At 54.1% G+C, this 23,635-nt stretch overlaps 1 protein-coding gene across 3 annotated transcripts; it reads left to right on the forward strand.

The window, feature by feature from the left end:
- Window positions 1–13,024: 13,024 nt before the first annotated feature.
- On the forward strand, window positions 13,025–21,888 carry CCDC124 (coiled-coil domain containing 124). Of its 3 annotated transcripts, none has more exons than XM_081325382.1 (5): window positions 13,025–13,270; window positions 16,793–16,969; window positions 19,408–19,597; window positions 19,781–19,892; window positions 20,377–21,888. In XM_081325382.1, exons 2-5 carry the CDS (start codon window positions 16,811–16,813, stop codon window positions 20,579–20,581), a joined length of 666 nt encoding a protein of 221 aa, XP_081181508.1. In that variant the 5' UTR covers window positions 13,025–13,270; window positions 16,793–16,810; the 3' UTR covers window positions 20,582–21,888. The 3 variants fall into 3 exon arrangements, with proteins under 3 accessions (XP_081181508.1, XP_081181507.1, XP_081181509.1); XM_081325381.1 differs by having other exon boundaries at window positions 13,025–13,180; window positions 16,784–16,969; XM_081325383.1 differs by having other exon boundaries at window positions 13,151–13,181.
- Window positions 21,889–23,635: the final 1,747 nt, after the last annotated feature.

The raw sequence follows: 23,635 nt of genomic DNA on the forward strand, positions 1-23,635 counted from the left end.
AGCCCACCCCTGCTCTGGAAGTCGCAGAATCCGCAATTCCTCCAAGAAGGTCACTGAGAGCGCTTCGTTGCACCCACGGATCCCCCCACCAAGCGTCCTTTGCGGCTTCTAGCCCAGGGGTAGGCAACCTTGGCTCTTTTATGACTCGTGGACTTCAACTCCCAGAATTCCTGAGCCAGCCATGCTGAGGGGAAAGGGAGAGGTTTCTATATGGAGTCATGCTGGCTCAGGAATTCTGGGAATTGAAGTCCACGAGTCATAAAAGAGCCAAGGTTGCCAACCCCTGTTCTAGCCCACGCGGTGCCCCCTGCCCCACCTCCTCCCCCCCAGCCCCAGGCGACGGGACAGCTGTGGCAGATGCAGCCTTCGTGTGGCTCTTGGGGATCCCCAAATAAGATTAGGTTTTGTGGGTTCACGATGCCCCAGGCAGAGTTTGCTTCTCTTGGGCTGCTCCTTCTGCATTTCCGTAGGGGAGGGCTGGGAAATTGATAAAGGAGAATATTTATAGCTGAGGGTTGAACTAGGCGGGGATCCTTGGCGCTCTCTGAGCTGGGTGGGTTTCTTTTTTTTTTATTGAAAAGTTTTACAGTACATTTTATCTTTAACAATCCCCCCTCCCCCCACCCCTACCTAACCCTCCCTATCCCTCCCCTCCATTCCCCCCTCCCCCCCCCCCCCCCGACTTCCCAGAGCTAAGTACAAGGTATAAAAACAAAGAACAATCATAAACATCCATAAGCTAACAACAATAAACTATTAATTCTATCGCCCTCTAGCTCATATAAGATAACTACAAGCAATATTAATATTACATATAAAAAGAAAAAGAAAAGAAAAAAGAAAAGAAAACTTATTCAAATGCTAAATGAAATTTTTTAGTCCCATATTTGTTCTGGATATAATCAATCCATTTTTTCCACTCCATAATATAACGTTCTTGCGAATGATCTTTCAAGTGAGCCAAAATCTTTGCCATTTCCGCCAAGTCAGAAACCTTTAAAGTCCATTCTTCTATAGTCGGCAGTTCCTCCTTCTTCCAATATTGACCTATTAAGAGTCTTGCTGCTGTAATTAAATTCAACATCAACTTAGTGTCCACAACAGTAGCATCTGTAATTATGCCCAACAAAAAGAATTGCGGACAAAACTTTATCCTTTGCTTGAAGATCTTCTGCATATTCCACCAAATTTTTATCCAAAAAGCCTTAACCTTTTTGCAGGTCCACCATATATGAAAATATGTTGCATCTTCGCCACCACACCTCCAACATTTTGGCTGATAGTTCGGATACATACTTGCAAGCTTTTTAGGATCTAAATGCCATCTATAAAACATTTTATAAAAGTTCTCTCTTAGGTTTTGGGCTTGTGTGAATTTTACGTTCCTCACCCAAATCTTTTCCCACGTGTCCATTGTAATAACTTCTTGAATATTCTGGGCCCATTTTATCATACAATCTTTAACAAGTTCTGTTTCTGAGTCAATTTCTATCAATGCAAGATATATCCGTTTGATATGTGCTGGACCCTGATTTCTAATTTTCTTTATCAAATTTTCATCAGTCATTGCAAAACCAGTTTTCTGATCTTCTTTCCACCTGGCCCGTAACTGAGTATATTGAAACCAGGTTTGAACAATCTTCTCATCTCGCAAGAGGTTGTACGGCTTCAAACACCAGACATTTCTTTCCAAGCTTAAAATCTCCTTATACGTAGTCACATCATGTTTGAAGCCAACATTTATGTTTTCTATTGCGTGTTTTGGAATTGCCCACAACGGCATCTTGTAATCTAACTTATGTCTATACTTCTTCCAAACTCTCAACAATGCCTGTCTTAAAATATGCACTTTAAACACATTATCTACCTTCTTATCATACAACAAATATGCATGCCAGCCAAATAACAAGTCATGGCCCTCAAGATTTAATAATCTCTCTTGTGTCAAATTAATCCAATCACTTATTCCTGATAACGCAGCAGCTTCATAATATAATTTAAGATTAGTCATTTTAAGACCACCTCTTTCACGAGTATCCTGCATAATCTTAAGTTTAACTCGTGGCCTTTTCCCTGCCCAAACAAATTTATTGATACCCCGTTGCCATTCTTCCAAATTAGAATCTTTTTTAAGGACTGGTATCATTTGAAATAAAAATAAAAATTTAGGCAGGACATTCATTTTCACTGCTGCAATTCTTCCCAGCAAAGACAGTTGCAGTTTTTCCCAGCTCTCCAATTCTTTTTGAATTTTTCCCCATAACTTTTCATAATTATTTTTATATAACTTTGTATTAGAGGGTGACAAAAACACCCCCAAATATTTGACCCTTTTAACAATCTCAAATCCAGTTAATCCTTCTAAAAGGGCCTTTTGCGATACTGTCATATTTTTGGCCAAGATTTTAATTTTTTGTGCATTAACCTTAAATCCAGAAACCTTCCCATATTGCATTATTATCTCCATCAGGTCCACAACAGAGTTTTCTGGCTGGGTCACCATAACAACCAGATCGTCTGCAAACGCTCTCAGTCTATAATCCTGATCTCTAATTTGAATTCCGTATTTTTACCAATAATATCTCCAATGTTAAGACAAATAATAAAGGTGATAACGGACACCCTTGTCTTGTGCCCTTCTCAATATTACATTCTTCAGTCAAACTATTGTTAACTATTATTCGGGCAGTTTGTTTTTGATATAATGCCCTAATTGGTTGCAAAAATTTATCCCCGAAATTCATTTTATCTAAAACTTTCATCAAAAATTTCCAATTCAATTGATCAAAAGCTTTTTCAGCATCTAAAAAAATTAGCGCCGCAGGGATCTGGTTGTTCCTTTCCAAAAACTCCACCACATCAACTATATGCCTCACATTATTTTTCATTTGTCTACCACTAATAAACCCGGTTTGATCCCCATGAATCACCTGTTGCAGAACCCTCATCAATCTGTTAGCAAATATCTTATCACCTTAGCAAATATCTTGTAATCTGTATTTAAAAGTGATATCGGTCTATAGTTTTTTACTTGAGTAGCATCTTGATCTTCCTTCGGAATCAAAGAAATAAAAGCAGTTCTCCAAGACGGAGGCACCTTTCCCCCTCTCTGAATTGTCTGAAACAATTCCTTTAACGGCTTTATCAACTCCAATTGTAAATTTTTGTAGTAAGCCGCAGTCAGACCATCCGTGCCTGGCGCTTTATCCACCTTCAGTTCCTTAATTGCTATAAGAATTTCTTCTTCTGTTATCAATTGATTAATCTCCTCCTTTTGTGCTTGCGTGAGAACTGGGATGCTAGCATTCTTCAAATATACATCAATGTCTTTTTCATTAATCTTCTCCTTAGCATATAATTTAGAATAAAAATCCACAAAGGCTTCCTTAATAAGATCCTGTTGAAACACAACCTTTCCCTTATATTCAATTTTATCTATATTGGAAGCCCTTTGCTTTTTCCTTAACCTGTAAGCTAGCCATCTACCTGGCTTATTAGCATTGCAAAAAGTATTATGCCTAGCAAACCGTAAATTAGTTGCCACTTGATCAGCCATCAACTTATCAAATTGTCCCCTTAATAGGTTAATAACCTCCTTAATCTTCACATCCAATGGGTTCAAAATTAAGGCCTTTTCTTTTTCCCTAATTTCATTCTCCAGTTCTTTCCTTCTAACTTCCAAGGTACGTCTATATTTATTATTCATATATATCAACACCCCTCTCATGTAGGCCTTGCTAGCATCCCAAACCATGTCCATAGAGGTATCCTTATTCATATTAATTTCAAAGAAATCCTTCATCTGCTGTTTACATTCTTCCACATTTCTCTGATTTCTAAACAAATTCTCATTTACGCGCCAAGAGCGCCTATCCCTATTGTCCTTATTGATCTCTAACGAAACTGGGCTATGGTCAGAGATAGTTCTTGCACAGATCTTTACCTTGTTAATCCTAGAAAAAAAGTCATTAGTCAGCAAAATAAAATCGATCCTGGAAAAAGATTGATGTCTATCAGAAAAAAAAGTATAATCCTTTTCATGTAGATGTGTATCACGCCAAATATCTCGTAATTCCAAATCGTCCTTCATTTCAAAAAAAGATTTAGGCAGTCTAGCATGGCTCGGGACACGCTTAAAAGAGCCAGCTTTATCCATCTGTACATCTAGGACACCATTCCAGTCTCCCATAAAAATAAAAGATTTATAATCCAATTGGGTAACCTTTGTGTGTAGTAAGTTAAAAAAGTCAGCTTGTTGTTGATTAGGAGCATACAGTCCAACTAGAAGCGTTTTTTACCTTCTAACAGCAAATCTATCATATCTTCCTTGCTTATCTACTTCAATTAGTTCCGCTGTTAGAGTACTTTTAACGTAGACAACCACTCCATTTTTCTTGTTCATCGCAGAAGCAACAAATTGCGTGCCCAACCTTGAGTTCGATAAGTACTTTTGGTCCATAACCATGGTTCTCTGCGGAGCTTCGGGAGATGAAGCGTCGGAGACGGGGCCTAGAGAGCGGTTGGAGGTCCAGCCGATCCGAATCCGACCGATTGCGACTAAGAGCCTACATTAGGTCTTATCTCGCTGCGATAAGGGAGGCGAGGTCTAACCACTTCGCCACCCTTATCGCGTCCGCAGATAATCGCCCGGCCGCCCTGTTTAGGGTGACTCGCTCCCTCCTAAATCAGGAGGTGAGGGAGGATCCCTTGCAGGGTCGTGCCGAGGAGTTTAACCAACATCTGTCGGACAAAATCGCTCGGATTCGGACCGGTCTGGACTCTGACTGGGCAGAGTCTGACGATCAGGACACTGGCGGTCTTGTCGATATCATCTGGGAGGAGTTTGATTCTGTGACTCCGGAGGAAGTGGACAGGATCATGGGGAGGCTGAGCACCACCACGTGTTTATTGGACCCGTGCCCTTCCTGGCTGGTCTATGCAGCCCGGGAGAGGACACGCAGCTGGTTCCAGGCAGTTATATCGGCTTCTCTGAGTGAGGGTTGCTTCCCCGCCGTCTTGAAAGAGGCGGTGGTGAGGCCTCTCCTCAAGAAGCCTGCCTTGGACCCAGCTGTATTAAACAACTTTCGTCCTGTCTCCAACCTTCGCTTTCTTGCGAAGGTTGTTGAGAGTGTGGTGGCGCATCAGCTCCCTCTGGTCCTGGATGAAGCGGATTATCTAGACCCGTACCAATCGGGTTTCAGGCCCGGGCACAGCACGGAGACGGCATTGGTCGCGCTGGTGAATGATCTCTGGAGGGCTCGGGACAGGGGATATTCCTCTGTTCTAGTCCTATTAGACCTCTCGGCGGCTTTCGATACCATCGACCATGGTATCTTGCTGCGGCGTCTCAGGGGATTGGGAGTGGGAGGCACAGTTTTACAGTGGTTCTCCTCCTATCTCCGGGGACGTTCGCAGTCGGTGTTGGCAGGAGGGCAGAGGTCGACCGCGAGGTCTCTCATTTGTGGAGTTCCTCAGGGGTCGGTCCTCTCGCCTCTCCTGTTCAACATCTACATGAAACCGCTGGGTGAGATCATTCGTGGCTTTGGAGTTGGGTATCATCAGTACGCTGATGATACCCAACTTTTCCTTTCGACCCCAAACCACCCCAGTGATGCCCTCAACGTGATGTCCCGGTGCCTGGAGGCGGTTCGGGTCTGGATGGGGAGGAACAGACTCCAGCTCAACCCCGACAAGACTGAGTGGCTCTGCATACCTTCATCCCGGGTTTATTCGGATGTTCCACCTTTGGCTATGGGGGGTGAACTATTACCCCCCGTAGATAGGGCTCGCAACTTGGGAGTCCTCCTAGATTCACGGCTCACCCTGGAAGACCATATAGGAGCTGTGACTAGGGGGGCCTTCGCCCAGGTTCGCCTGGTGCGCCAGTTGCGGCCCTATCTTAGCCGGGATGATTTGTGCACGGTCACTCATGCGCTCGTGTCCTCTCGTCTAGACTACTGCAACGCTCTCTACATGGGGCTGCCCTTGAGGACCACCCGGAAGCTCCAACTGGTACAGAATGCAGCCGCGAGAGTTGTGTTGGGAGTCTCCCGATACTCCCACGTTACACCGCTGCTCCGTGAGCTACATTGGTTGCCAGTTGTCTTCCGGGTGAGATTCAAGGTACTGGTAACAGTGTTTAAAGCCCTTCATGGCATGGGGCCGGAGTACCTTAGGGAACATCTGCTGCCGGCATCAAGCTCCCTGCGCCCTGTGCGTTCCCACAGAGAGGGCCTCCTCAGGGTGCCACCGATCAGAGAATGTCGATTGGTGGTCCCCAGGGGGAGATCCTTCTCTGTGGGCGCTCCGGAGCTGTGGAATCAGCTACCGGTAGAGCTCCGGATGGCGCCCGATCTTCGCTCCTTTCGTCGCGATCTCAAGACGTTTCTGTTTGTTCAAGCCGGCCTAGCCTGATGGGGATTGGTGGGGTTTTTAGTCTTGTGTTTTAATTTTAACTTGGTGTTTTAGAACTTGATTCCAACTGTTTTAATATGGGCAATTATTTAATCTTGTTTTAACGTTTGTATTTAGTATTTTATTCTGCCCTGTGAACCGCCCTGAGTCCTCAGGGAGAAGGGCGGTATATAAATATTATTAAATTAAATTAAATTAAAATTAAATAACCCTAATATGCGTTTCTTGCAAACAAATAACATCAGTCTTAAATTGTTTTAAATATTGAAAAACTTTCCTTCTCTTCTGTGGTGAGTTTAGTCCATTAACATTCCAAGTTAAAAATTTAGTCGCCATTCTTGGCGTCCCGAAGCTTTTGGAGCACGTCTACAATGACCCCTGTAACTTCCTTGGGCCGCGCCCCTTCCACAGCTTCACTATAAGTACGCTTTGGAAGTTCCATAACTTTCTGCTGGTCTTGCTCTTGCTCTTGTCTCGCTCGTCTTAAGGCGGCACGTGTCATCCTCTGCTCTCCAGCAGCAGCTGATGAGACTGTAACTTGATCCCCTCCAGCACCATTCTCCTCTGTCTGTCTGTCTTGAGCGTCTTGAGGCTTTCCCTCTCCAAATCCCTTTTCAGCTTCCAGAAGTGATAGAGGGGTTGCTTTTAACACATTGCTGTAAAAATCACGTGCCTGAGTCACAGTAACTAGACGATGTCTTTTACCTTCATGCATCACCACCATTCCGACTGGAATCTCCCATCTAAACTTGATATCACATTTCTTAAGTTCCTGTGCAAGGAATGCAAAATCTTTCCTTCTCCTTAAAATCTTTGGAGGAATCTCTTTTAAAACCAGGACTTCTTGCTCAGCAACCACAAATTTAGTATCGTAAGCAGCTTGAATAACTTCATCTCTAGTTGCTCTCTTTGTAAAGTAGACCACCACATCTCTAGGTAACTTCCTATGCCTTGCAATCCATGAATTTACACGAAAGATTTTATCCATACTTCCCTCTATTTCCGATGCTGGCTGGCCCAGTACTGCTTCCAAAGCCTCAGAGATCAGCTGCTTTAAGTCTTCTTTAGGATTCTCTTTTAAGCCCCTGATTCTAATAGCATACTGCATCTGATGGTACTGGACAAGGCTCAATTCTCCGTCCATTTTGTCCCTTATATTTTCATTCTCCAGTATCTTTACTTCTAATATAGAGTTCTTTTGACTAAGATCCTCCACTTTTTCATCCAAACGTTGCACACATTCAGCCACACTTTCAATTGTAGACAAAATGTCTACCCTCATTGCACTAAACTTCTCTTCCACCTTCTCCTCCAGTTTCTCCAATTTCTCCTCCAGCTTTTCCATCTTATCATCCATCATATCTGACATTACTTGCGATTGCTTTGCAAAAGCATCTTGTAAGTCCTTAAGCGTCAATGCCAGAGGAGGTGCAGGAGGAAGCAAAGCTTGCAACGAAGTCTGTTGCACCGGGGAAGTTCCCACACTCCGAAGAGCTTTAGAAGTTTTAGCCGCCATCTTTCCCCACTTTCACTTGTTGCGTACTTTCACTTTAAAGCTATAAAATCCATTGAGCTAGAGAGTAAAGATAAAAGTCCACTTCACCTTGACCTCCTGTACCGCTCTGCCTGCACCTTAATACTCAAGAGTCTTTCCTTCTGGCAGGGGTGGTTGCTAACGCCTGGCTCTGCTCCAAAAATCACGGAGCAGAGACGCTGCGCAGCTCGGAGCTAACCCAGGCTTCGGGGGGGCTCAATCCTTCAGCCGCCCAAACTTTCAGCTCAGGCGGCCCCGGAGAGCTCAACCCCTACCTGGGGCCTCACCCCCTCCTCTTCTCCCGAGGAGGGGGCTTCAATTCCACCTAAACAGCTGATCGGCGCTGTTTTCGATGGAATAAACACAGCTGCGGAGCGGACAGCCCAGAGACGGCTGTCTTCGGCGCCGCGTCGCCACCGGAAGTCACAAAGCTGGGTGGGTTTCTTGCGGATGTTTCATGACACGACCATGCTAGAAGGAAAGGGGTGTGTGTGTGTGTAGAGGAGGAGGACTGTGGGGTCCTTGGCACTGAGTAACAACTAAGTAACACCATCAGTGCCAGAAGGGAGTGGGGTCTTGCTCTCAGTTGATGTTCTAGAGCAGGGGTAGGCCACCTTGGCTCTTTTATGACTCGTGGACTTCAACTCCCAGAATTCCTCAGCCAGCACGACTCCATATAGAAACCTCTCCCTTCTCCCTCAGCGTGGCTGGCTCAGGAATTCTGGGAGTTGTAGTCCCTGAGTCATAAAAGAGCCAAGGCGGCCTACCCCTGTTCTAGAGTCTCGCCCTGCCAGCGTCAATGGGGCTGGCCTCAGAGGCGCTCTCGTTGGGCTGTTTAATGTTGGCTGGTTTAGCAGTTTCTCGAGCGGGGCCTTGTTCCCTATTTTTGATCTGTTAAATCTCGGACTTACTCTATGCTCATCTGGGTCTTGATTGCTGGTGGGGAAGTTGTTTTGGTCTCTTTGTTCCCTTTTTGGCTTGTTGAGTGTCTCCTTCGCACAATATGTAGATCTGGTTTATCTAGATCAGGGGTCTGCAACCTTGTCAACTTTAAGACTTGTGGATTTCAGCTCCCAGAATTTCTCAGCCAGCTGGGAACTGAAGTCCACAAGTCTTAAAGTTGACAAGGTTGCAGATCCCTGACGTAGATCTATGGATGGCCTGTCAGTCAGAGTGCTGGGCTTCTGGAAATCCCCAGGCTTGGCCTGGCCTAGGCTGGTCACAGTTTCCCAGCTGAAGCTACGGTTCGGCCTGTCCGCGTGTGGTGACATTAAGGAGCTTTCATCCTGTCTTCTGAGGGCTGGGACATGCTCCAGTGTCGTGGCGGATTCCTTTGCCCAGGATGCCCAGAGGCCGGGAATTCTGGCTGGTTTCCTCGGCTTTCCCGGAGCAGAGCTGGCAAAGGTCTTCCAGAACTGCTCGGGGCTCCCGGGCAAGTGGAAGGACGGCACCCCTTGGATGGTGGGGAAGACCCCGGGGCTTACTCTTCTCCTGTCCCCTGCACAGACCCCCGAGGACGCTGCTGACGCCCAGAAGAAGGCGCCAGACTCGGCCTCCCTGGCTCTCGGCTTCGAGGCGGAGGAGAAGACCCTGCTGGCCAAGGAGGAGTTGAGTCCGGCCACAGGGTCTGCGGAGTCCATCTGTGTCTGCCACACACTCGACCACGGCTGCTTCCACCTCCTCCGAGAGACCTGCGTCTAGGGCCAGAGGGTGGGTTGGGGGCAGAGCAAAGAATGCCTCAAACATCAGACTGGCTCTGTCTGGTCCGCCACAGCAGGGGTCCGCAACCTTGGCCACTTTAAGACTTGTGGACTTCAACTCCCAGAATTCCTCAGCCAGCAAGTTGAAGTCCACAAGTCTTAAAGTGGCCAAGGTTGAGGACCCCTGCTCAGCGGGATGAATGCAAAGAACTTGAACTGAGAAACAGGGCTGTGAATGCAGCAATTTATACCCTGGCCTCTAGGTGGCGGCCAATAGGTTTAAAGCAACCTATTGCTGCCCAAGAAGTAGCCAATGGCGGCGCTGGAGACAGGTTGTCTGAGAAGCTGGGAGCCATTAGCCAGCTTCCCTGCTTAAGCAACCTTCCAGCAATTAACCCTACATGATATTCTTAAGCAGTGCTTTTTTTGTAAAAAAGAAAAAGGTGCCGGAACTCACACATGTCATATAACCCGCCTTACCTACCCTACAAGGTTCCATCCAAAAAAGGTGCCGGAACTCCGTTCTGAGCGTTCTATGAGGAAAAAAAGCCCTGTTCTTAAGACAAAGCCCAATACATTACAGCCCTCCCTAAGCAGACGAACACCTTCCTCAGCAGGGCTGTTTCTGACCCAAATCCGCCTTACGCCAGCAATTCCCAAAGGGAATGGACATGGGTGTGAGTGTGGTTGTGTGCAAAACACACCTGCAGCGAAGAAGAAAGCCCCTCTGCAACCCAGAAAAATGTTTTTCTGGGCTAGAAAATGGTAAATATGCACCTCCAACGCTTCCAAGTCCACCGTTCGCCCTTTTCTGAAAAGTAGCAGGCGGTGAAGAAACGCCGAGACCTCCTTTGTGGTCGATTTCTGGAATTTCACGGGCTTTCCCAAGGAAGGCTGGGAACTGTAGTTCGGAGACAAGTTGGGCCTCCGGGGAGAATTTTGCCCACGGGGTAGTTGGTCCTTGGGGGTGCTCCCCAAAGGAACGAGACCTAGATACCTCCTGCCAACCTTTGACCCAGCTTAGCTTCAGGAAGGAAGGGAGAAGATGCAAACCAGATCGGGGGCTGCTGTTCTCTCCCCCCCATGTGACACGTAAGCAGAGGTCCGGCCAAAGGGGACCCTCCCTCAGAAGCCGCAGAGATAACTCTTTCCCTGAAGAGTTGTCCCAGCCCAAAAAGAGCATCACCGTATCAAAATGGAGGGGGGGAGGTTTCCATGGCTACCTCCTCACAATGACAACAGGGTCTCCAGCCCACTTGATAAAGAGGTGAAAACTGCCCCCTGCCCACAGAACACCAGGCCAGCCCTGCCGAGTCAGGCCTTCGTCTGACACCTGTCTCCCAGGAGCCCAGAAAAGGCCCCTGGGGGCTCGCAAGCAGGTGGTGTGGGGGACCCAGTCCTTCCGTCCTCGACCCTCTGCAAGGCTCTTTGGGATCCTGCTGCCCTGAGGCCCTTGGGAGCCATGCAAGTTAGCGGCCCCCACCCCTTCCCTGGCAGGGACCCCCACAGTTCATTATGCTCCCTGGAATCCAAAGTGCCTCCTTTGGGCTGTTTCATTCCCCTTGCAATCTGCTTTCTTTTTTGGGGCAGGGGGTGTGTCTTCCTCTTTGGAGAGGGAGAAAGCCTTCTGTTCCCTCTTTGCCTGGGGTGGGGGCTGAAGGGCTGAGGGTCAGGAGAGAGACGGGTAGAAGCTGGGCTGCCCAGGTGGGGTGGAGACCTCCAGGAGCTTGGAATGGAATTTGCAGGAGGAGGTTTACACAAGCCGAGAGAGACCCCCCCCCCCCCCCGTAGGTGGAAGCAGAGGACCAGCCAGATCCAAGGCAGGGTCTCGCCTTAAGAGAGCCCCTGCGTGGGCCTGGAGCGGCTCTGGCTGCCTGCTTGGTGGCGGAAGACTCTCCTGTAGCTCTTTTCGAGGGGCTGCTTCAATCTTCCTGATTTCTCTTGGATTCCTGATCGATCTGCAATCTGAGAACTTCCCCTGAGAACTTCAGAGATCCAGCTGTGTAACCCACCCACCCCAGCCGCCCGCTCTGCAGAGGATGAGGGGACGCCAGTTAGAAACACCCCCTCCCCAAGCAAAGGGGGGAGCTGGGGCTGAAAGGGCTTTTAGAGGAAACCACCTACTTGGCGGAAGAGGCACTTCTGATGTTTAAAGAAATGTTTGGCCTTCAGGTGATGGCAAGCTCCATCAGCCAGGTTTCCTCCTGCCAATCACACACACAATAGCACGCACACAGCCTTGAACTTTCGGGGGGGGGGGAAGCCAGTAAAAAGTGTAATAAATTATAGGCATCGGTTTTTAAACAAATTCGATCGTTCTGTGCTTTTTCTGCAGCCTCTATGGCAGACATGTCAAACACAAGGCCCGGGGGGGCCGGATCCGGCCCGCGAAGTGGTTTCATGTGGCCCGCGAAGCCATCCTGGAAAGAGTGAGGGAACGGCCCCCACTGCCTTGGCCCTGGCCCAGGGACCCTCCTCCTGCCAGAGACCCCCAGATCTGTCCCACTCCTGCCCAGGCCCCCCCATGGGCACCCTTGATGCCAACGATGTAGAGCTGGCCACGCCCACCCAGTGGGCCATACGCACTCTAGCCACGCCCACCCAGCAGGCCACACCCACCCGGCCCCCTGAGGGCAACCGCCATGCTGATGCGGCCCTCCATGAAATTGAGTTTGACACCCCTGCTCTATGCCATTGCACAGCTGTGCCTTCAAGGCAGTTGTTTCTTGCAAATGGTTCTTGGGGGTCTTGGATACTTGGTGCCCCTCCAGATCCTACCCCTGCCCTATGGAGACAGACAAGCAGGAAAGTGGGAGATCTTGGCTTTTTTCCTCTCCAGCCTGCAAAAGCAGGAAAGCAGAAAATGGTGGCCTATTGGATGCCTCCCATCCTGTCCAAGCCGGCCAATTTATGCCGGGTCCTTGGATGCTGCACGTCTTCCGGGCTTCGAAGCCAAGGACGCCATTTTTGTAGAGGTTGTTGCCCTTACAACTTCCAATGAGGCAGCCCAGCGGGCAACAAAGCCGTTACCAGGACAACGGGTCCTCGTACGATAGAGCGGATTGGCGGTCGGACGGGAGAGAATACGTCACGTCCTTGGGTTCGCCCATCGATAGGGACAGCACTAGGAAGACTTCGCAGCGAGAGATGCACATGCGCAGAGGAAGCATCAGCGTCCAAATCCAAGGGAAGACCGCGTGGCGGCCATCTTGGTTGTGGGCAGCTCTTTTGTTCCTCTCACTCCCGTTCCATCTTTACAGAGGGCAACGCTGAAAAGGCTTCCCAGGCGGGGCGCGGGTGTCTTGTTTGCTCCTTCCTTATTCCGGGCGGAGAGTCAGGAAAGTGCGAGACAGACGGGAACGATGCCCGGGAAGGAGAGGGGAGCGCAGGCCTGAAGGCAGACAGGAAATGCCCTCAACAAACATGGCGGCGGACCGTGTCGGAGGGGCGGAAGCCACCCGCCGTTTCCGTCCGGAGGGGCGGGGCGCGCCGTGACGCCCAAAGGCTGCGACCCCCGGCGGCGGCGGCGGCAGGTAGGGGCTACGGCGGGTCGAGGCTGCCCGAAGCCGAGAGGAGGGAAGGCGCGGCTCTCCCGCCGGCGCAGTCGGCCTCCGCTCCGCCGGTGAGGCGGCCCGGCAACCAGGGCCAGCGCGAGGCTGGAGGCGCTTCCGGGGGGCACCGCCGACCCTCGCTCTTCCCTGGGGAGGCCAGATCAGGGGTTGGGCTGGGGTCTCGAGGCCTGGGGGAGGGGTGTTGGAGGTCACGGAAGGCCTCGGGGTGTGGCTGGGGTGACCCCCCCCCCGAACACCCAGGACCGTCTTTCTCTGCCTCTGCGGCTTTAAGAGCGGTGGACTACAACTCCCAGGATTCCCCGGCCAGTTAAAGAAAGACTGGCTGCCTGGGGAATCCTGGGAGTTGTAGTCCACCGCTCTCGAAGCCACAGAGCTTTGGGATGGGGTTGCCTTTGGGGTGTTTTTCCCACCTCTGGGAAGAATGATTGCGGGGGGGGGGAGAATAAGTATGGCTGACCCCACAAGTCATCTCATCCAGCCTTCTGCATCATACAGGAAAAGCAGTTTGCCCCCCAACTCCCCACCCGGCCTCTTCTAAGCCCCCTTGGGAGACACAGATCCCCCCCCCGCCCCTTTGTGGGGGACTGGCCCACTCTCAGGTGGACCCTCCCTGTACAAGGCAGTTCCAGATTTCTGTTCTTAAGCAAGACACGTGAGTTTTGCTCCATTTTATGACCTTCCTTGCCACAGTTGTTAAGTGAATCACGGCAGCTGTTAACTTAGTCACACGGTCGTTAAGTGAATCTGGTTTCCTCATTGACTTTTGCTTATCGGAAGGCCGCAAAAGGGATCGGGTGACCCTGGGACGCTTCAAAAGTCATAAATACGAGTCAGTTGCCGAGCGTCAGGATTTTGATCGCGTGAGCACGGGGATGCCGCAACGGTCGTTAAATGGGAAGAAGGGACATAAGTCTCTCAGTGCCGTTGTAATTTCAAACGGTCACTAAGCAGACGGCTGAAAGTCGAGGAGGACCTGCGGGAGAGACTTCCCTGTGACTGAGGGAGGCTCTGGGAGCCGCCACTCTCAGCTCCGATTCCCGGCTCCTCCGCCCACGTGGCAGGGAGGGGCTGAGCCCCCGGGGGAGGGGGGTTCTTTCCCTCCAGGCCCGGCTGAGCCTTTGGGAAAATTCACAGAAATCCAGGGGGGGGGGGTCTCTTTTCCTCAGGAGAGTTATGGCTGGGCTATAACTGGTCCTGGGGCTTCTCTGGCCCAGCCAACTGGACAGGCAGTCCTCCACTTATTCATATAGTGACCTTTCCAAGTTACAACGACACAGAAAGAAGCGACTCGTGACCGTTTTTCACACTTACAACCATGCCAGCATAAAATAGAATAGAATAGAGCTGGAAGGGTCCTTGGAGGTCTTCTAGTTCAGCCCCCCACTCAAGCAGGAGAACCTACACCGTCTCAGACAAGTGACTGTCCAGTCTCTGATCATCTCAGTTGCTCTTCTCTGAATTTTTTTCCAAACTCTCAACATCTTTTTTGTGATATGGTGACCAAACTTGGCTTCAGTATTCCAGGTGTGGCCTGACTTAAGGCTTTATAAATCAGTACTAATACTTTGCATGATCTTGATTCTGTGCCTCTGTTTATACGACCCAGGATTGTATTAGTGTTTTTGGCGGCTGCTGCACACGGCTGGCTCACGGTTAAGCGATCGTCCACTAGGACTCCAAGGTCCCTCTCACAGTGGCTGTTTTTAAGCCAGGCCTTGCCCAATCTGTACTTGTACATTTGACTTTTCCTGCCTAAATGTAAAACTTTGCCTTTCTCCACATTAAATTTCATTTTCTTGGATAGGGCCTATTGTTCGTTAAGATGTTTTTGGATCCTGAGTTTGTCTTCTAGGGTGTTGGCTACTCCTGCCAGTTTAGTGTCATCTGCGAATTTGAGGAGTTCCTCTTCAATTCCCTCGTTTTAAGTCATTGGTGAAGATGTTGAAGAGTTTACTGGGCCTAAGACGGAGCCTTGTGGTTCCCCACTGCTTACTTCCCTCCGTGTGGACGCAGTGCCCTTGAGGACTACTCGTTGAGTACTGTTTGTCAGCCAGCATCCTCATGATCACGTGATAACAATCCAGGCACTGGGCAGTCAGGGTGTCTTTGTGACGGTTGCAGCGTCCGCAGGCCCTGGGTCCGCTACACACACAGCCTTCCCAGCTCCTGACAGAGTCAGCGGGGGAAGCAGCAGTCACTGAACAGCCCCCCCGCAGCAACTGCAGCGGTTCGCACCTCCAACTGTGGTCGCCCCAAAGTCTGTAGCTAAATGTCCACGGAGACTCTCGGGCGTCCAGGTCGGGGTCGTCCCAAAGGTGCTTTTTTAGGAGCCAGATGGACCTGCTTGGCTTTTTCCCCCTTGAAGAGGTTTCGCTTCTCATCCAAGAAGCTTCTTCCATTCTGACCAAATGGTGGAGGGTGGAAGGACTTACATTCATCTGCAAGAAAGCTCCACACACCCATTCGCACTCGGGTTCAGGTGACCCTGAGGGCACAGATAGACCCCCAAGTGGCCTCAACGACCCTCAGAGGGAGCGGTAACAGCCAATGACTGCTAAGGAATCTAAATCCCTCCAGTCCATTCAGTCAGAACTGAAGAAGCTGCTTGGATGAGAAGCGAATCGTCCTCAGGGGGGAAACCCCAAGAAACTCCAGTTGCCCCTTGCGGGGGGGGGGGAAGGACCTTCGGGTTAACAACCGTTAGCAAAAAAAGGTTGTACAATTTGGCACCACTAGCACAGCAGCAGAAATTCTGGTCCTAATCGTAGTCGCACGTCAAGGACCCGGTGCCTTGCGTTTGTGCTTACGTATATTTACGCCACATAGTTTAAGTTAAAATACAATGGAATTGCCGCTTATTTATTTTTCAAGTTATTTCTTTATTTATTGTTTAATTCTTTTTTAATTTTTGTATTCTATGTTTTTTTAATTTTTTATTGTTGTGAGCCGCCCTGAGTCCTTAGGGAGAAGGGCGGCATATAAATTTAATAAATATTAATAATAATAATAATAATAATAATAATAATAATAATAATAATAATAATAATAATAATAAATAATAAATAATAATAATAAATAATAATAATAATGAATAAAAAGGGGAAAATCCAAGATTCCCCAGCCTGCCGGCTCAGGATGATGGGGGCTGTCACTCCTCCCTCCGAAGGCAGCCGGCCAGACCTGACCCAGCTCGGTCCTTTGGGAAAGAGATTCTCTCAGCTCCGTGTGGAGCAAAAAGGCTCCTTCCCCTAAAAGCCGAGCCAGAAGCAGGAGCCCGAGGGTGAAAACGCCCTGGTCCCACCCTCCTGTCCTCTCCCCGCTGTCCAGTCCCGTCCGGAGGAGAAGTCTCGGTCCCTGTCCCAGCGGAGGCCGGTCGGGGCTGCACCGTCCCGTTCCCTGGACCGTGGCCTTGGGACGTCTCCGGCGTCGGGGTGTCCTTTCGGTCGCCCCCCTTGCCCACAGCTCCCTCCCCCCACAGCCCAGGGCAGACGGGCATCCGGTGAGGCACGGGCGCGAGCGAAGGGAGGGCAGCTCCGGTTTAATCCGGGTTTCCTTCCTCCCCGGGCCCGAAGGCGCGAGCACCCTGCGGGATGCCCAAGAAGTTCCAAGCGGAGAACACCAAGTCGGCCGCTGCCCGGGCGAGGAAGGCCGAGGCCAAGGCGGCGGCTGACGCCAAGCGGCAGAAGGAGCTGGAGGATGCCTTCTGGAAGGACGAGGACAAGCACGTCATGCGCAAGGAGCAGCGGAAGGTACCGGAAGGGGGGAGGGAGGGCTGGTTGAAGGGAGAGGGGCCCCGGGGTCTCCTGCGCCAGAATCCTCGGCGCCTGCCCGTCTTGACTCGGGGCTCTGGCATTCAGGAGCCTGACTCCGGCGGTTCAGGCTGCGCCAGGGCACCCCCAGGGGGGCTTGGAGAAAGGGGCGGGGGTCCCTTGGCACGACCACAGGGAAGAGGCATCAGTCAGGTGCTCTGCCAGCTCAAGCCAGAGCCACCTGCAGGCCTAGCCCCGGTTGCACCAGCTGCTCAACACACGTGCACACACACACACACACACACACACACACACACACCACGGATTCACAGCACAAAGTCACCGGCACCACCACCCCCTCCCGCAGGGCCAGGTGAGATTGGCCCTCGAACTGGATTTTCTTGTTTTTCCTTGAAGACGTTTCCCTTCTCCTCCAAGAAGCTTCCTCAGCTTTAACAGAGGCTTCTTCATCCAGAAGTGAAGAAGCTTCTTGGATGAGAAGCAAAACGTCTTCACGGAAAAACAAGAAAGCCCAGTTGCCTCTGGAAGAAGCACCTCTGAGACAACCCTGACCGGGATTTGCTGAGGGCCTCCCTGGACGACCCTCCCAGGCTTTTTCCAGCAGGCCCTCCGAGGCCCGGCTTTTCTTTCGTTTGTGTCCCACCTTCGTTATTTTGACAGATAACTCAAGGCGGCACCCAACTCACCTTATCCCTCCTCTTTTCCCGCAACAACAACCCTGTGAGGTAGGCTGGGCTGAGAGAGGACGGCTGGCCCAAGGCCACCCAGCTGGCTTTCATGCCTAAGGCAGGACTAGAACTCATCGCCTTCTGCTTTCCAGATAGATAGATAGATAATTAGGATGGTAGAAGATGGATATAGATTAGAGATAAATAGATAAAGATATAGATTAGAGATAGAAATAGATAAAAGATAAAGATAAAAGATAAAGAGATATAGATTAGAGATAAAAGATAGACGATAAAGATAGATATAGGTAGATGAGACAGATAGAAAGATGTAGATTAGGATAATAGATGATAGATAAAGATAGATTAGACATAGATAAAGATAGAGATAGATTAGAGATAGAGATAGATTAGAGATAGATGATAGACAGATAACCTTTATTGTCATTTTTTTTACTGTGGGAAAATTGGTACACATTAAAAATGAGTGTTTTTACAATACCTTTTAATTGTTGCTGTTAATTGTACGCTGTCCTGAGTCGCCTTTTTTGAGATGGGCAGCCGCATAAATCTGATAAGAAATAAAGCAAGAATGGCAGCTTGGCACCTGCCCGCGGGCGAGGCTGCGCTGGCCTTGGGCCGACAGGCTGAAGCGGGGCAGGTCAGAGAGCGCCAGGGCTGCAGGAGGGGGGGAGGGGGGTGCACTGGCCCGCTGACCACGCTGGGCCTCGGACAGGCGGAGGAGCCTGGGTGGGAGAGGGAGGCGAGGAGAGACCCTGCCCCAGTTCAGAGTATTGCCCAAGGCAGCCCCCCCTCTGCTGGAACTCCCCCTGGGGACCCTCCTCCTCGCCCCCAGGGTGGACTAGTTGCCCAGGCACCCCTGGGAAAGAGAACCCGAACCCAGAACCGTGTCTCTGAAGGAGCCGGGAAAGAGTTTGGGAGGGGCTGGGTTAAAAGGTCTGCAGCTTTCCTTGGGGGGGAGCCGGTCCCCCTCAGCCAGTCGGGCCTAGGAAACACGCAGAGCCTGGATCTTCCGAGGCCTCCCGGCCCGACTCCAGGAGCCGCGGGGGAGGGGCCGCCTGCTGCCCGTGTGGGGTCAGCCACAGCCACCGAGACGGGCTCTGCTCCACCACGGCCTGGCCTCCCCCTGGCCCCTGGAGGCGGAGGGTCCCCCTTTGGCACTCGGGGCCCGGAGACAAAACCTTCGGGAGCCTGGACCGCCTTCTCCACCGGAGGAGATCAGGGCAAGCGTTCGGGCTGCTTCAGGAGGCCACACCGGGAGGACTGCAGCCCGTCCTGGTCACCACGGTGCAAAGAAGCGGTTGAGACTCTGGAAAGAGGGGGAGGGGGAGGAGGCCAGCCCCACCAGGCCAGGAAGCCGCACTCCCCAGAGAAACTCTGAAGCAACTCGGGTGGGGTTCTGGTCTGTAACCTCTGGGGGGCCCGCCTGGACCTCGTGGGCCTCTGGGCTCCCTCACAGCCAGGAGCATTTTCTGATGCAGCGAGCCCGTGTGCGTGCGTGGGGGGGGTGTTGCCATGCCTGTCTTAGGTGGACTGTTCTGCCTTATGACAGGACAGCCCCCCCCACCTCCAGAGCTGGACCCCCACATCTCCCCCCCCCTCGAGGGGCCCGAGAGGTTTGTCGTGCGTCTGCTGGGGTTTTTCCTCCGTCCGTCTCACACGCCCGCCATTCTTTTGGGGGGGCTCTGCCATCTCACGCGGGGCTCCCCCCACCTCTGCCCCCCCCAGGAGGAGCGGGAGAAGCGCCGCCTGGAGCAGCTGGAGCGCAAGAAGGAGCTGCAGCGCCTGCTGGAGGAGGAGGACGCCACGCTGAAGGGCAAGGCACCCAAGCCGCCCGGCCCGGCCAGGCTCACCCGGGCCCAGATCGAGGAGGCCCTCCAGAAGGAGCTGAAGGAGAGCGGGGACGCTGCCGGCGGGGGTGAGCGCGGCGGGGCGGGAGTGGGCAGGACGAGGGCAGGAGACCATCAGGAGATGCCGAAGGCCTCTGGGAACAGAGGTGCCGGGGGAGACGGCCTCCCTCCCTCCCTCCGGCCCTTCTTGGGGGGGGGTCAGTGCCGGTGCCGGTCCTCCCGACTCAGGCCAGCCATTCCTTCCCCGGCAGAGAATCCGAAGAGCCACCTGGAGGTGCCCTTGGAGGAGAACCTGAACCGGCGGGTGCTGGAGGAGGGCGCGGTGGAAGCCCGCACCATCGAGGACGCCATCGCGGTGCTGAGGTGGGGCCGGCTCTCCCGGGGCGGCAGTGGGGGAGCAAGGAGACGGCGGCTGGGGCCCCCACCAGTGGAGAGTGTGGCCGGGCGGGGCGCCCTCCTCTGCCCCCTGGCCCTCTCGGCGTGTGGGGCCCCTGGGGGCCTCTGTGGGCACCGCTTGTGGGCCTCGCCGTGGGGGGAGGGGCTGGCCCCAGCAGAACGAGCAGTTCCCTCCCCTCCCCTCTTCTGACCACGGCTGGGGCTCAGCCCTGCTCCTGGGAGCGTGCAGAGCCGGGGGGGGGGGAACCTTCAGCAAAGCTGGGAGGCTAGCAGCCCCCCCCAGTTTGGGAGCCCCCCGCCCCAGAGGTGCTGGAAACGGGCCTCCGGGGCAGAGGGGCGAATGGGCAGGGGGAGCCCCGGGTGGGGGGCTGGGCCCTGGGGCAGGCCGGGTGGGGAGCGGTCCGGGCACAGCCGCCCCCTGACCCTGCTGCTGCGCCGCCCTTCTCCGCAGCGTGGCCGAGGAGCTGGACCGGCACCCGGAGCGCCGGATGAAGGCGGCCTTCTCGGCCTTCGAAGAGGGGGCCCTCCCCCGCCTGAAGCTGGAGAACCCCAACATGCGACTGTCCCAGCTGAAGCAGCTGCTGAAAAGGGAGTGGATGAAGGCGCCCGAGAACCCCATGAACCAGCGCCACTCGGCCTACAACAGCCAGAAATGAGACCCCGGGGGCTGCTTCCCCCCCGGCCCCCCACAGGCCCTGGCTGGACTGGAGAAATCCCCTCCCCCCTTTCCACTCTGCCCCCGTTTGCTCCAGAACGGGGCAGGAACGGAGCCCCCCCACTCCCTGCACCCCCACCCCATTTTCTGCCTGCCTTCATGAGCTGGTGGGGAGGGGAGGCCCTCTTCATCCCAGGAGGGTCTCCCCATTCTTTTTTGTACTCCCCCCCCACCCCTGAAATGGAGGGGCAGCTTTGCTTCGCCCCCCCTTCCCTGGTCCGGATGCATAGCCCAGCCCGGGAAGTGTCGGGGGGGGGCAGCTCCGCCTCCTTTGTTCTGCCCTGTCCTGAAGACCCCCAACTCAGGTGGCCCCCCTGACTGCTTCAGCGGTCCTCCTGATGGGGAGGAAATTGGGGTGTAGGCATGACCCCCCCTCCCCCCTGCAAATGGGGTCAGAATTCTTGGCCAGGACCATCTCGCCTTTCCCCCCCGTTCCCCCCCCCCAAGGAACCAAGCCGGTCCTCTGAGGCTGGAGGGCCACCTTTGCTCCTTCCCATGACCCCCGTTTGCTTCGGTTCTCTTTGAGGGCCCCGAGGGCCCCTTGCCCCGTGGCGGAAGTAGGCAGGAGACCCCTGCCTCTTTCTGCTGGCTTGTGGCCCCCATGTTGCCCCCTCCTCAGGGTTCGGCCTGTCCCTTACTGACCCCTGGAACGGAGACCCTTGGTGGCTGCCTGGGGATGGGCCAGCCTGGTCACTGGGACCTGCCCCCCCCCGGGTCAAAACCTGCCCCAAAGAGCAGCGGGGGATTCCCCCTCCTGGGTCGGTGCCAGTTTTGACCTCTGGCTGTGGGCCTCCAGCGGCCCCTCCTCCAGCTCCGCTTTGCACCCCAGCCCTTCTCCCGCCTCTGCCAGCCCCACTCGCAGGCCAGCCCCGTCCCTTGCTGCCCCCCCAACTGTCTCCGAACCTTTGCCCTGGTGCCCCCTCCAATGCCCTTTGCCTGGCTCAAACCCTGAGCCGGCTGGAGCCTTTCGGGGCAGGGCTGGGAGGAGGGCAGCCCTCTTCACTCCGGGCCAGGCAGACCCCCCCCCCAAGCGCCTGCCTGCTGGCCTTCCCTTTCCCAGCCCATGTGAACACACACACACACACACAGCCTTCAAAACAACACCTGCAGGGAAGGGGGGGGGCTGTGCCAGCTGGCCCCTCCCACTTTGCCGCTTCTTACGTGTTCAGGGAACGTTCTGGACTTTTAAAACATGGACAGATACCTCAAGCCCACGACAAAGATGAAATAAAGAGAATTGTGCCCGCCTCTGCCCTCCGTCGCTCTCTCGCCCAGCGGCTCTTTGCCCTCTCCGGCCTCGGTGGCTCTGCTGCTCCTCACGGGCCTGACCCCCTTTCCTCAGCAGCCCCCCAACAAAACGCCTGGGGTGCTAGAAGGGGGGCTCAATGGGGGGGGACCCAGAAGTGGCTGCCTTCACTGCAGGAGGGTTGAAATTCTGCTGCCTTGAGGCGGTGCGGAGGGGGGTGCCCCCCCTTTTCCCAGCAGCATCTTTCTGCAGAGGGGCTGGGTTTCTAGTGACCCCCTACCCCACAGCTCCCTGGGGGTGTTCCCTCCCCTGTGGCCCCTGGTCTCCCCCGCGGCTGCACTCTGCCCCCCTCCTGCGTCGGAGTGGGGAGGAAAGGCTGCCTCTGATGTTGGGGGCGAAGGGCGAGGTGCAGTCTAGCCTGGAGGCCCCCCACCCCGGGTCCAAAGGGGGCACGGGGACCCCCAGAGCCTTATCCCTTCCGCCCCCTCCCAGCCCCAACCGTGGCTGCTGGGAGGATTCCCTCCCCCCTCTGCTGTTGGGGAGGGGGTGATTGGCAGCCTGGCTCCAGCCTTGTTGTCATGGCAACGGGGCATCCCTCTGCAGAGCCGCGAGGGGGTGGGGGGACCCGGGCGGGATTCCTACGGAGAGCCGGGCTTCCCCGAGCGGGTCGGGGGCGGCGCGTCCCTGAAATGCAGACGGGCGGTGGGGAAGGGGGCGCGGGGACCTCCCGCCTGGCGGCTCTTCTTGGCTCCTTCGGGGGAAAGGAGGCGCTTTCTCCGCGGGGACCCCCAACCGTCTCCCCCTTTCCCCTTGACGACGGCTGCGGGGGGGAGGGTCTCCCTCGGCAGTCTCCTCCCAAGCGTAAAAGATGCGGGAGCGGGAGCGAAGCGGCGCGAGGAAGGATCGCTCCTTCGGCTTCTGGCCCAGAAACAGTGACCCCCGAAAGCAGAGTTGGGGGGGTCCCCATCCACGACGCAAGCCAGCGTCCCTTCTCGATGGGTCCCCCAGCAAGCGGGGCTTCGGGCTCCGGAATCTCGGAGGGACGGGAGCGGCGGGAGGGGGGAGGAAGGTCGGGGGGCGGTTTTCTTGCCTGGCCGGGGCAGATCCCGCGCCGGGTACCGACGACCCTCCAGAAAACTGGCAGCTGCGGCGAGAAGGGCCTTGGCTGGGGGGCGCGCGGGGGTGGGGTGGGAAGCCCCCCTCCCACCTCGCTCGGCTTCTCTGTCCCCCCGACCCGCGGCTGCTCCGGTCCCGCCAGAAGCTGCCGGTCGAGGCGCGTTTCTGCAGAGGAGACTAGACGGCTGCGGGGGGTGACCTCAAACCGACCCCCCCTTTCCTATTGCCACGAACACCCGCGGGATCCCTCCCGCGGATCCGCGCCGCCCGGCTTGGCTTCCTTCCAGCGGGAGCGCGGTGGGGGCAGGTGGGGTGGCGGCGGCCTCTGCTCAGGAAGGACCGGACCGCCGGCCGAGCCTCGGGGACCCCGGGAGCCCCCCGGCCGCCAAGCCTCTCTCGCGCGGCCTGACCCGGCCCTTCTGCTCGCCCGCCGGGGGAGCCCCCCGCGGCCCCCCTGCAGCTCCAAGGGGCGCTTCGGAGGGGGCCGCCCCGGAGGAGCATTTGAAAGCTGCAGGCGGTGGCGCATGGGTCCTCGTGGCGCTCCCCCACGCCGCCGCTCTCGATGGGTTCCCGGGGATTGTGGGTGCAGCTCAAGGTGCCCCAAGCCCCGCCCCGCCCGGGGGCTCTATTTGG

Source organism: Vipera berus (genome assembly GCF_964194415.1).
Source record: "Vipera berus genome assembly, chromosome: 1".
NCBI classification, from domain to species: domain Eukaryota; kingdom Metazoa; phylum Chordata; class Lepidosauria; order Squamata; family Viperidae; genus Vipera; species Vipera berus.

Bases quoted from the DNA above. Each gene is read 5' to 3' on its own strand.
- CCDC124 (XM_081325382.1), top strand. From the start codon at position 16,811: ATGCCCAAGAAGTTCCAAGCGGAGAACACCAAGTCGGCCGCTGCCCGG. The intron at 16,970-19,407 runs GTACCGGAAGGG...TGCCCCCCCCAG, and splicing joins TGCGCAAGGAGCAGCGGAAG to GAGGAGCGGGAGAAGCGCCG. The intron at 19,893-20,376 runs GTGGGGCCGGCT...CCTTCTCCGCAG, and splicing joins GACGCCATCGCGGTGCTGAG to CGTGGCCGAGGAGCTGGACC.